Source organism: Neolamprologus multifasciatus, chromosome 17, assembly GCF_963576455.1.
Source record: "Neolamprologus multifasciatus chromosome 17, fNeoMul1.2, whole genome shotgun sequence".
Classification (NCBI taxonomy): domain Eukaryota; kingdom Metazoa; phylum Chordata; class Actinopteri; order Cichliformes; family Cichlidae; genus Neolamprologus; species Neolamprologus multifasciatus.
The window spans coordinates 30,459,712-30,473,458 of record NC_140455.1 but is presented as its reverse complement, the minus strand read 5'-3'; the positions used below and the strand labels follow the sequence as shown (position 1 = coordinate 30,473,458).

General features: G+C 38.9%; 1 protein-coding gene across 2 annotated transcripts in view; it reads right to left on the bottom strand.

Moving 5' to 3' along the window:
• gsap (gamma-secretase activating protein) overlaps nt 1-13,747 on the bottom strand; it is a 65,315-nt gene that overhangs the window by 50,851 nt on the left and 717 nt on the right. The window contains exons 2-17 of one of the 2 annotated variants that reach the window (XM_085139016.1): nt 13,163-13,233; nt 11,718-11,774; nt 11,538-11,607; nt 11,243-11,290; nt 8,602-8,690; nt 8,230-8,299; nt 8,039-8,088; nt 7,657-7,767; nt 7,511-7,567; nt 7,361-7,407; nt 7,172-7,264; nt 3,042-3,115; nt 2,842-2,928; nt 2,519-2,611; nt 2,125-2,293; nt 1,661-1,751 (exon numbers count right to left, since the gene is read on the bottom strand). In XM_085139016.1, coding sequence (XP_084995142.1) covers nt 1,661-1,751; nt 2,125-2,293; nt 2,519-2,611; nt 2,842-2,928; nt 3,042-3,115; nt 7,172-7,264; nt 7,361-7,407; nt 7,511-7,567; nt 7,657-7,767; nt 8,039-8,088; nt 8,230-8,299; nt 8,602-8,690; nt 11,243-11,290; nt 11,538-11,607; nt 11,718-11,774; nt 13,163-13,233 — 1,277 coding nt within the window. Of the gene's footprint in view, nt 1-1,660; nt 1,752-2,124; nt 2,294-2,518; nt 2,612-2,841; nt 2,929-3,041; nt 3,120-7,171; nt 7,265-7,360; nt 7,408-7,510; nt 7,568-7,656; nt 7,768-8,038; nt 8,089-8,229; nt 8,300-8,601; nt 8,691-11,242; nt 11,291-11,537; nt 11,608-11,717; nt 11,775-13,162; nt 13,234-13,747 lie in introns of both variants that reach the window. The other variant, XM_085139017.1, reaches the window with a different exon arrangement.

Below are 13,747 nucleotides of genomic sequence, written 5' to 3'. Positions count from 1 at the left end.
TTGTGCGTAACAAGCAAGCGAATAATGCAGAAAACAGATTTCGGGGATAGACGGGAAACTGTTCTTGAAGTACACTGAGAAAGAGAGAGAGAGCTGTGCATGAAGTGTGATTTTATTGTGGTGGAAGCAAAACAGCAAAAGTAAGAGGGAGTCCATGACGATGTTTATGTGAAGCTTAGTTTGGATCTTCTTTTGCTGCGGGTTCGGTCAATATTGTTTGGAGAGAGATAAAACTAACAGCTTTAGAATCAGCGCAAAAAGGGCGTGAACACAAAGCGCGGACCTGCCAAAACATCAGAATCAGCGAGCTGTCGGCTTTCAGCCCCGACCGTGTCCGTGCCGTCAGGTGAGAAAGGCGACATCTCACTGATTCTGATCCGTTTTGTGTTTACGTCTTTGTGCAGAAGCCGTGTACCTGCTCTCATTTACTGTTTAAAATGTTTGGTGGTTGTCAAAATTTTGTGACGTTTCACCTGAGATTCTGGAATTTTGGGCAAAATACATTTATATAAAAAAATCGATTCAGGATTTTAATAAATTTATATCACGTTATCCAAGCCAGAATCGATTTTAATCGATGAATCGATTATTAAAACCCACCCCTAGTTCTGACATCTTCCATAGTACATGATTGAGGTCAGTTTTTTTTAATTCCCTGAAAAATTGAATTTCAGTGACAATTCAGTGACCTACATATTGAACTTGCAGGACAGAAACAAACGTTGCTATCGGTCTGATACCAATCACACGTTGTATCAATAATATCTGATAATGATCTTGCTTTAATGTATAAAGACCCTCGCCCTGTAGCATAAGTCAGAGCTGAAGTGAAGTCAGAAGACAAGTTAGAAACAGAGTAACTTAATTTATGTAGTATTCCCAGTATTAAAGTTTCAAACTCTATGAACATTTTGTGCCACTTTATCAAAGCCTCGACTACACTGGTGCAGAGTCTACAAAGGATATAAAAGTTCTGTATGGTGTCCAATTTCCCACTGATAGCTCGCACTAATGAAGCTGGCGACTCATTTAACCTCTAAAGAAAGAATTTATGACAATCTAGAACATCTTAATTTAGTAGTAACACTGATACAGTCTGAGTCACAGCACCGTGCCAAAACAAAACACTTTCTCCCTTTCTCTCTGTCATTAACTCTGTTTGATCTCTGCCCACTTCTCTTCTCTCCCATTTCATTACAGCATCCCATCTTTTCTGTCTTTCTCTCTGTCTTCTCCCCTCTGGCTAACCGGCTTCCAACTCAAGGTTGACACCTACCGCATTTACACAAAAGTGCAGAAAGAGCACCTTTTCCTACATTTATCTTACTCACTTCTTCTCAGTTGTACATCTTTAGTTCTTTAGGGAAATTACCTAACACTGACCTTGAATGTTTACTTATTCAAACAGCTGCATTCTCCACTTTGTTGCCTATTTATCTTGTCTTTTTTGTGCGTTCTCCACTTCAAGGAGAACTTATTGATCTTGTAAGTTTGTTTAAGACCCAATAAAAATCAATGACTATTCTCCTCCTGAACTTATGTTCTACAAAAAGACAGTCATTTTGTTTTAAATGGGAAAACAAAGATGATGTTCTGCAGAGCAGTACATTTCCTTTGAAGGTAAACATTTTTGTCCACGAAACTCAATTATTCTCCGCACCTTTAGCTCCAGGTTTGGGTCAGTTCCCATGTAAACCAGCAGGCAGTGGAGGGCAGCCAGGCGCTGAGGGTCAGCCTTATTGCTGGGACACCTTGAATGCAGGTGACATATAATAAATACACCATAATATAGAAAAAAGCATATACAAACACACTGGCAGAGGTACAGGCAGAGAGCCAGCAGTCAGGTACTACAATGTGATGTATGCATGCTGTTAAAAAATTGGATTTAAGTTTCAAAATTGAACAGAATGAAAAATTGTCCACTAAACAAAAAGAGAAAAGAGCCATTGCTGCATCTTTATCGAGCTAGGAGGTGACTCCTGGCGAAAGTTCAAGTAAATGCTGAATTTATTTCAGAAAGACACTGCAGGTGTACGCACACAAAAGCCTGTCTGCTACCTTCCTGCCTATATCTTCTCCTATGCACTCCTCTTCCTCTTCTAAGTTTTGAGTCATGCCCACCTAGAACTTGTGTCTGAACGCAGGATCTTCAGCAGGTAGGCGGGGCTGAGCTCGGCACTGTGAATCCTGCCGGTGGCCTGGTCCAGCAGACAAGCGCTGGATTCATCCTCTGCATGCAAAACTGTGATATTGGCTGACTGACACTGCAGGCCCAGGTTCACATCACGACCTGCACGTTGTGGAGTCAGACAGACAGAGAACAAGGCATATACCCCGAGTTAAATCATCTTATTTTGAGGCGCACGTCTTATTGACAGATAAGGCAGCTTCCTCGTTTAAAAGTCATGTGAGAAATAAACAAGTATCTATTACAGAGGGGAAAGAGAAAGAAAAAAATGCTACTTCTGCAACTGCTTAGCACAGGCACTATTTCTTTCGACAAAACTTGCCTTACCAGAGAGAAAGAGGGAGTGACAGAGCATCTCCTGCTGCCTGGTGTTGATACAGTGGAGGAAATAGCCCTGCAGGTATACCAGGATGTAGTAACCTATATATAAAAAAAAAACACACAGCATCACTGTCAGTTAGTATGCTTCAGGCACACCAAGCATTTCTTGGGCTCTGTGCAGATAAACACATTCATCTATATTTGGTGTGCCTGTGTTTCTATTTGAAATTCAACCTAAAAACTCACAAATATTAGGATGCAGATATGTGTGTGCGTGTATGTATTATATATATATATATATATATATATATATCTGTGTGCGCAATGACCTATGGGAATGCAGAGCGGATGGAGCTGGGTGGCTTTCTGTGGCGATGCATCACTGCCCAGAGACACCCTGAACTTCTTGCTGCAGTCTGCAGGAAGTTAAAAAAAACACATTTGTCTCCGTGTGCTCGAGATAAAAACTGTAAAAGAGGCAGTAACAGATAAGGGGGGGGGGGGGAATTAGGAGCTAGCACAGACACACCTTTGTGAACTAAAACCACAGTGTAGAGAAGTTCGTGTTTGTCTTGAAGAGGCTGGGTATAGCACACGCACATGCTTCCTAAGAGTAAAGCACAGAACAGGGAAGTTACAGATCAAACCGTGGCATTATTCATGATAACCAATGGAAAAATTAGATCTGATTTATCATCATATATTATTATACCATATACTCTATTCATATTGTTAATATTTAACATTACTTACTTTTTAATAGGACAAGCAATGAGAGTGAAATACTGAGATTATATTCAGAGGTTATAGAGTCAGCCATGTAGTAATTGTAAAAATGATTCATGCCTTGTTAAAGGTTGGAAATCTGATTTATATTATTTTGAAATAATTCGACCTCTTTCCCTTCACAGAACATTTCTTTGTGTAAAAAAAAAAATCTAAATGAGGAGAGTGCTCACTTAATCCAAAAAGTTAAATGTATTTCTATGGATGCTTTTAAAATTCTACAAACAACATTTCAGTGCATATGCATGCCATTACGAGCTTCTTACAGTTGGCAGTATATAAAAATATACGCTCGCTGGAAACTTTATTAGGTACACCTTGCTAGTATGGGGTTGCACCCCATTTTCACCAAGACAATATTTACATCACCTTGTGATGTAAATATTCCTCAGAGGTTTTGGTCCATATTGACACGTAGTATCACACATTTTTTGCAGATTTGTCAGCTGCACATGAGTAATCTTAAATTTCACATTCATCTCCTGGTCCACCACATCCCCAAGGTGCTGTATTGGACCAAGTGACTGTGGAAGCCATTTGAGTATAATTTGAGATGATCCGAGCTTTGTGATATGTTGGAAACAGCAATGCTGAGGGAGGCATGGTGTTTAAACAATGCTCAGTGTGCAACGAAAACACCTCCCATGTCATTACACCACCATGTTACATGTATTCATGTTGTTTAACCAATGTCTGACCGTACCATCCAAATGTTGCATCAGAAATAGACACTCATCAGGCCCAGCAACATTTTTATAATAATAATAATGGATTGCATTTATATAGCGCTTTTCGGGGCCCTCAAAGCACTGTACAATTCCACTATTCATTCACTCTCACATTCACAGACTGGTGGAGGCAAGCTACAGTTGTAGCCACAGCTGCCCTGGGGCAGACTGACAGAAGCGAGGCTTCCATATCACGCCATCGGCCCCTCTGGCCATCACCAGTATGCGGTAGGTGAAATGTCTTGCCCAAGGACACAACAACCGAGACTGTCCAAGGCGGGGCTCGAACCGGCAACCTTCTGGTTACAAGACAAACTGCCAACTCTGTGAGCCACAATCGCCCAATTTTTCCAATCTTGTCCAATCTTGGTGAGCCTTTGCAAACACTATCCTCAGTTTCCCGTACTTAGCTGTCAGAAGAGGCAACTGCTGTGGTCTTCTGCAGCTGTAGAGTTCAGAGACGCTCTTCTGCATACCTTGGTTGTCAAAAGTGTTTTTTTGTTTGTTTGTTTTTTATTTACTATTGCCTTCTGGTCATTCTCTTCTGACCGTTCCCATTATGATTTCTCATTTTTGTAATTATTGTGCAGCTGAACAGGTGCACCTAATGCGGTGGCCAATGAGTGTATCTAAGTGTATAACAAAATTATGTAAGACAGGCTCCAAATTAAAAGAATAAACAAGCAATCTTAAAGTTTTGCACAACATCATGCTGTCAGAAGAGCCGAACACTCTCTAGCATTGATTAAGTCTTTCGCCCCCCAAAATGATCCCACCCACCTCAGGTGTTTTGATGATGGTGGTGATGAACTAGCACTATCTAATAGAGATGGACCGATCAGATATTACGTATCGGTCCGATACTGACCCAAATTACTGGATCGGATATCGGAGAGAAATAAAAAATGTAATCCGATCCATTAAATATTAAAAAAGCACCTCACAAAACTTGCGACACGGCGTAACTCAGCTCATAACCGTAGCACATCGGAGCAGTGTGGTCACGTGATAGAGCGGCTGTGTGTATTTGTAGCCTGCTAGCAAACATTTCATCTCCGAGGAAGTTATCTCAGAGAGAAGTAAAGCAAGTGTGTAAGTTCATCTCTGAATGTTTGTAAAGCATTCCCGCGTTAAGCTTAACAACCGATATATGGAGCGACTGCCTCTCTCTCTCTCTCTCCTGTTGCTACTTCAATCAATTAATGATCAGCTGATCGGCTTTTCTGTTGCGAGTCCATCTCTCTTCTTGGTTTTTGGCCCACTTTGCACCAGAAACAACAGCAGCACTATTAAGCTTGATAAGCTGTTGTTAGAATTTATTTAATATTACTTTCTACACCAGGATCCTTTTCTACTTAGCTGACGGCTGGTAACTGTGCAGGGGCGGATCTAGCAAAGTTTAGCCAGGGGGGCCGATAGGGCATGAACAGGGAAAAGGGGGCACAAAGACATACTTTTCTTTCTTATTCTCATTTAAAATATCTAGCTTTTAATTATTTAATAATTATCTGAATCTTACACCCAAAGTTTTAATCTGATGTAAAATGTATAGAAGTCCATTACTGTATATAGTAACTGTTAAGTCTAATATACCCTAGTAAGCTATAGTACTTTTTCCTTTGGGAAAGTACCATCTGTGAATTCTGCAATTCTGTTGAAGAAAGATGTTGAATCTATTTAATTATTCTTGAAAAATAATTTATCTCTGTGAATTTTTTTCACCCTGCATCAAATTAAAGTTGATTACATTGATTAAGTACCAAAAATTAAAATACCAGAATAGGGAGGATGGAGTAGGTTTAACTTTATTAGATTGATCAGTGTTGCTGATCTATGAAATATTTTGGGTGCAGTGTGTTTTTTTTACATACAGGTATAACAGAATAGCTTTAGTGTTGTTGTTGTTTTTTAACTTGAGTATGAACTTATACAAAAAGCAGCAAGATATTAAAAAAACAGTTTTATTGATTAAAAAACACACTATATCGGATTCATATCGGTATCGGCAGATATCCAAATTTATGATATCGGTATCGGTATCGGTATCGGACATAAAAAAGTGGTATCGTGCTATCTCTACTATCTAATATGTCGATACAAATTTTCAAACAGGTAATCAGTTTGGTTGCAATCTGACGGCCATAGCATATGACCACTGTCATACTTATAGGAACATTCCCTTGATGGGAGCGATGCTATCAGCATGATGACGCTCCATCAGCATAAAAATGTTTCATCATAAGGTGAAGGTGATCACTCTGGTATAGCTGGTACCAGACTGGATTGAGCAAAGGGTTCCAAGCTTCCTTTAATTTATTACCCACCTATATACGCACAAAGAAATGTACTGTTTACTACACATTCATGCTTGAGAGATAAATGTGTTGACCACTTTATATTCATGCTTGAGTATGAATACAAGGCTTTAACATACAGAACGAGTCTGCAGTCTGATTTTTCCCTAATTAATGGTAATGGATGAAAGTCAGTATAAGAAAGTAAATCCTGAAAGATTTACAAGCTGCTCGAGGCAGATGTTACTCTTGTGTTCACATTAAAGCTCAAATAAAGCAGCTACATTACAGTGCAGCTCATCTATAGTCAATGCGATTCTGTCCCTCTTTCTGTATGCCATTAAACCGTCTATGTTTAATCATGCAGCACAAAAAAAAAAAAGATACAAGACAAAAATCTGAGGAGTGTGAATATAACCAGGACAGCAGCATGAGCCAGAACAGATAGATATTAAGTGAGAAGGATGACAATGATGAGAGGAACTGACAGATCAGCTGAACAAATCGGCTTTTGAATTAATCGCTGGCAAAAGCATCATCAGCTGTGATGCTGTTGGAAAACACCTCGGAAACTTAAGGATGCTTGTAAGATTTACAGTCATCTCAGAAATTGGTCAGAACCTCATTATAAAGTGATCATCTCCACAAATCCTTCAATCATCACTGAAATTGTGAATTGGCCAAGATTTTAAATCCCTGGAGGTGAGCTGAGGCGGGGACTTACCTTCTTGTTTTTACAAAGAGGGATAGGAATCGCACAAATGTATCAAATTAGTCTCATAATCTGACTTTTCAATGTGAGACTAATAAGCATGTGAATAGACACGCGGTGCATGGATGTGTGTGAGGACGTCTTACCTATTTTATTTGTGAATACTTGCAACTTAACAAGCTCCTGCTCCGGCCTCTCGGTGTGATAATGGTCGAAACCGAGATTTGCAAACCTGTCATCGAGACGAACACAAAAACAATGTTCAAAAGGAATGCAGAATATAGAACCGACATATTTCTATTTTATACTCTGCTAAAAGTTGCCTTACTTGACTGTGCGGAAGGAGTTGGCAGGCAGTTCTAAAGGGAGCTCGAACTGTTATCAGAGCGGTATGTTATTTCAAAGTAAAAGCATAAACAACAAATACAGAGCACAAAGAGTGGCATGTATTAAAATATAAGACACAAAGATAGCATACCACAGTTTCACAGTTATAGCTTGGGTAAAACTGAACGCTTCGGAGCAGAAACTTTTCCTGCAAAAGACAAGCCGTACATTTTGCGTTAATCAAACAAGTCCCGGGGTATCTGTTGCCAAATTTGAATGCGAGTTTGTATGCATTGCCTTGAATGTGAGATAGTAGAGTCTTTGCGTGTGCCTGTCCCACTGGACCCAGCAAAAATCCTCCACGATTCTCTCTGCCGTCTTGGACAAACGTTCGGGGTTCATTATCACCTGGTCAACACACAAACATTTGAATTCAGCCACAATGAATTGTTAATGCACGTCTCTGGCAGAAGACGTGCAGTGTATTTTGAGACGGAGGTTGAAGCAATATATTCTTTGCACTGTTTTGCTTATTAATTACTAAATTCGTGCACCCTTGGAAAGAATTTATGTCGCTGCAGAACTGCACAGCATTTACCAGCCATGAAATCCTGCATGCAATTTATAGCTCAGATGAGTCAATCTGCAAACACTTCCTTCATAAGAAAAAAAAGCATACCACTCTATATCCCTCCTGCCTCGTTAGCATCACGTGGTAGAGATCCACATCTAAAACACACAAAATGATAATTATGCAAATGCAAGAATGTACGGTAGAATATAAAATATGTATTATTTTTTATGCATTATCATAGTTCTCTCTGGATTCTTGTTACACATGCAGGCCAGCATAAGGACACAGTTGCTTACATCTATCTTCAGTGAGCAGCAGCAGATGGCTCTCCAGCACTGATCTTCTGTCAGTTTCATGATGGAGGAACTATGGGGGAAAAAAGCCACGGGAAAACTAAACGAGAGGTTTCCAACAATTTGCCAGATGAAGCTGAACATTTGCTGCTTTTTATTCAAGGCTATGAACAAAATTGATGAAAAGGCATGACTGCATGACTGTAGAAGAGAAAGTGGAGAAAAGAGGGTACACTGACTTTAATTAAGTGATAGAACGTAAACTAGAGGCCATAAAAGATATGTAGTATGACAGTCGTGCCCTCTGAGCACTAACGCTTCGTAACTGCGACGTAAGCGCTTGTTTGTTAGTAAAATGTGAATGAAACACTCTACCTGCACTTTGACTCTGAAGTCCACCGCCTTGAGGACTTTAGTGTTGTTAATAGGATGGATCTCAATCAGGAGAGTCAGGCACTTTGATACTACAAAGGTAGACAGGCTAGGGTTAATATCATTCACAGATTGAAAATGCTGTAGGAAAAGAGTGTATTTAAACTGCTTTAAGGAAGTGGCTCCCAACCTTTTTCCAACTCAAGTACAAAAACTTGAGAATAAACCGTGCATAATAATTTGATATTTAAATTTAAGATCAAAGCTGATCTTGTTTTCAGTATAAAGGAACATGTTTATGCTTTCTAGGGAAGATTATTTGACTTAAAAGTAAATGTCACTATGCTTATCTTTATTAGAAACTTAATCCTTGAGTTATTCTTAAAAGGCCATAGCAAAAAATTAGTTAGGCCTAATTAAGTCAACTGGATTGTTTGAATATTTTAAGAGCTGCAATGACAGCCGGTCTTATTTTAAGACATTTAATCAAGTTTTCTTACCGCCATAACTATTCTAATATCTAGAAAGTTTTGATTTTAATTTAACAGGCTATTTTATGATGTTCCCCCACTAGAGGTGGGTTAAATAATCAAATATCGATAGCATAGACACCAATGGCGTATTGGTATCTATATATTGGTATTGTATTGGTATTGGATCGATACTAAGAGTGATACTTTGTTTCTATTGTTTAAGTTTAGAATGTCTCTTTTTTAGTATTAACAAATATACACCACATCCCTGTGCAGGTGGAGGTTGCTGTGCTTGCAGCTAGAACTATGCTGTTATAGCTATATCTAGCTAAATAGTGCTATATTTAGTAACTGTCTGAAAACGTTACTATTTGACATCTTTTTAAATCAGTTTGATCCATTTCTGAAGGGCTTTCAGCTTACCATTGGCGAACAGATGAAAATAGGTAATAAAAAAGGTAATAATAAAAACTGCAGTAATAATAGTCATAGTTGTAGAATTTTAGTTGTAGAATAGTTAATGAAGCTGGCTGTTTACTGTTTGTTTTACATGATATTTAAAATGCCAAAGTTTAAGGGGTTTGGATCATAATCTTTCCTAAGTTTTAGTGTCTGCTGTGTTTCTGTCTTTCTGTGTGTCCGTGTTTGCCGTTCATTTTTCTCTTTCAGTCATTTCCTGCTTTATTTTCTTTGAAAAATCCGCCTGTTTACTGACACACTCTTCCAAAACAGTGTTTGCTACATAGCGGATTAACAAGGGAGTAAGTCCAGGCAGCTGTTGATACACTATGGACACTTTTTTGGATGCACTGCTGCAAAGTTATGCAACAGACGTTCCTAATTATCTCTGGTGCAAAACAAAACATCAGCAATACAACATTTTTGCTATTTTTGGATACAATACATGTTGTAGTTGAAGCAAAGACAGAGTTTGTACAAATCTAACAAACTCCAAAGTTAGTATTTGGTGTGACCGCCTTCATTCTTCAACACGGTCTCTTAGACAAACAGTGAAATTTTTAGGTTGAGATTTTTAGCTAGATTTTAGGCCTGGCACTTCATCTTTTGTCTTTCACTTGTTCATTTTCTTCACATTTTATATTGACACGCTGCACACTATGCTGAAATATGTCAAGTTTCCTTTTGGGGAATTACTGTGTTAATGTCTCTCAAACTGTGTTATCTCGGTTCTTTCCTGAGCTCTCTGTTATGTGTTGATAAAACACTGCTTGAGTTAGATGGCTTTTTCTGTTTGAGTGACTCATAGGTTAGTGTTAAGTGTCTTAACAAAGACAAAATTCCTCTGAAAATGAGACGTACCAGTTGGACTGAGAAGCAGCTAATGTCCAAAGAAATACTTTCAAAGAGCTTTAGAAAACCTGGAGAACTATAGCTCAACTTAAAATTAAAAAGAAAGAAAAAAAGAAAGAAAGTCTGAACTGAAATATAAAATGTAAAGAAATTACTTTTGCACAATACTATACTTTGGGTACACTGTAATCACTAACTAAATGGAAACTGTTAAAACACTTCATAAGCAAGCCACTTCACAACATACTGCACAGAGCATATTTCATTCTTTGACACAAACACACCTTGGTGCACGTGTCCCAGTCAGTGGAGTGCAGTGTGCACTGCTTCTGCACACTACTTTATGGGGCATTATATATTAATGCTGAAATTTTGGAACGGCAATGAAAATGTCTGACAATTTATCTTGTGAATGAGTCGACAATTCAAACACATTTTTTTCTATGTTTTTTTGGTAAGTTTTACCTCCTGCCTTTGTCCGTCTTTTTGCAATTGTGGCATTTCCAATTCCCTGTTTTGTCTTGGCTTTTTGTCAGTTGCATGATTCTTTTTGTTAGGCTTCTAGTTGATTATCCTGCTATCTTCTGGAGGATAAAGTTTTCTTCTCATTGATAACTTTTCTAATTCAACATCCTGAATTTGGGTCCAAATAAAACATTGTTCAGTTGTCCATACTGCTAAGAATTTCAGCTAGTATCAATTAGGCCACACTTAAATTTACTACTTTAAATGTGTACTTTTAAGCCCTCTGGCTACTGCCAAAAATAACCCCTGGGGTATTTGTACCCCTGGTTGAGAATCACTGCTTTAAGAGAGGTTTAATGTCACAGTTTATGGATAAAACAGAAACGGGATGTTACTTGGTTTGAGGCGCTCCTCTCCTCTGGTATTCTGTGCCAAGCTGACAGCTAGGAGAGAAAAAGCAAAGTTGGCATGTCACATGACTGAATTGGAACATATTTCCCACAATAATGGCTCCGGTGGTTCTTCAGGCACTAATCAGCATCCGAACAGCATCATCTCGTCTTGTACTTGTGGGTTCGTGGTTGCGTGATCTGAAACTGCTTTCTCGACACGGGCATTTAAACTTGATCTGAGTTCAAGAAGCCGGTGTTGTTGCCGATAATTCATTATCTGCACAAGACAGAGGCTCACCCAGCAGTGTCTCCTCTTTGTTCAGGGAACAGCTGCTGACACACACCTGCTTGTCAAATGTGTACAGGAGCTATTGGGGAAAACACACATGCGCACAGTCGCATGAGAATGAGTGCATGATTGCAAAGTGTGCCAAACTTAATGGAATAATATAGGGACACACACACACAAACACAGTACCTTATTCTTCTTGCTGTTCGGGTCATATTTCCCAATCCTGGTGGTACCTGTTGCTCCCTATGAGAACATTAGCACACTAATTAAAATATTACATTGTACAATCTTAATCTAAAGAAGTATTTAATTTCACTCTGGCATCTTCACCGCATCAGCATGTACGGAAAGTCATCCTTGACTTCTTTATTGCCACGGCCGACCCTACAGATCATCCAGACAAGACCTGCCCTGCTTCAAACCATCGATTCATTTTTCACATTTTTGCATTCAAAAGGTTTTCAATAAAAGGGCGTCTGCTCTGAAACCCAAGGTGCAACCAGGCATGCATAAAATTTCAAACCCTGCACTACAAAAAAAAAGAGAGAGATTATTTTCCCTTTGCAGGCTGCACACTGTCTTTAACCTCCTAAACCCACACAGTCTTGGAGGGTCCATCATTAAAAATTTATGTTGTGCAGAGGAGCGCGGTTCAACACAGAAAATTATATTTTACATTCTACCGAGGAGCCCAAGTTTTCCACAAAAGTACCAAATGTGTCAAGCAGATACATGGAGAAATAAAACGAATCTAGATTTCTTTTTATTCTTTGGATATCTTCCATTTGAAGATGACTGTTGGAGCCATTAAAAAAATGACTTCTGAGATATAAATATCTGACTTAGTACGACTTCAATGAAGAACTAGCACAAGCAGCTTTTAAACATATGCATAAAAATGCTGTATTTAACAGAAGAGCCACTTAAGAGATGTAGTAACCCACGTAACAGTGTGTTATTTTTCGTGTGCTGAGCTGACAAATGGGACATCTGGTGAGTTAAAGACAGAGAATTTGACATGCAAATGCAAATATCTTATTAGCCAATCACATGGCAGCAATTCACTTCATTTAGGCATGCAGATGTGGTCAAAGCAACCTGCTGAAGTTCAAACTAAGCATCAGACTGAGGAAGAAGAAATTGATTTAAGTGACTTTAAAAGTGTCGTGGTTGCTTGTGTCAGACAGACTGGTCTGAGTATTTCGGAAAAATTGTACTGGTAAATGAATTGAAGCTTATATAGAGCTGCTTTATTCTAATTGAGCACTCAGTGCACTTTGTACTAGGAGACTCATTCACACAGTCAAACATGCACATTCATACAGGGCTTTACTCTGTGCCTAAGCATCTTGCCTTGTCTTGACAATGACTTCACTGTGCTCAAACTGCTTCCAGTCACCAGATATTAGTTCAACAGAGCACTGTTGGGATGGGGTGAAATCGGCCATTAGCATCAATCGTGTCAATACAGACCAAAATCTCTGAGTAATGTTTCCAGCAGCTTGTTGGATGAAGGCACTTGTGAAGGCAAAAATGGGGTCGAGCTCAGCACCATTAAAGCATACCCAATAAAGTGTCAAGTATGTAACATGTGCAACACATAATATGCAATGCCTTCACTGTGGGCTTACCTTCCAGGAGTAAAGGATGCCCCCATCTCTTTCAAAATTCAGAATACGAATGTCGACGGCTCCAGAGTATTCTTCAGACACAGAACACACACTTTATTGCCTGGCCTGTTTTATTATCTCATCCCACTGCTTATCCAGAACATAATAAATAAGTAGTAGAATTACCCTCTATAATAGATTGTTATCGCAAGCTAACGAGTGTCTGATAGCAGAGGCCTGTAAATATATAAAGTAACCCAACTAGACATCATGCACTGTCTACAAAATAACAACTATCATATATTTCATCCAGTAAGAACATGGAACATTTTATTTTCACGATGTATTTTAAGTTCTCTGTTTGTTTGTTTGTTTGTTTGTTTGTTCTTTAGATGTTTTCTGTTGATGTTTTGAGTTATGCTCCAGTTTCTGAGTCTAAGAGCTGTAGCACACGGGTGGTTGTTTCATCTCCCCTGCATTTAAGTGTGCGGTAACTGATGAAATAGTGCCATCTGGTGGTCAAAATTAAAAAAGAAGAAGTAATAAACAAATCACAGGAACTTTACCACTGCAGGCTAAACTGCCTATGGGGGGAAAGGCTATAAT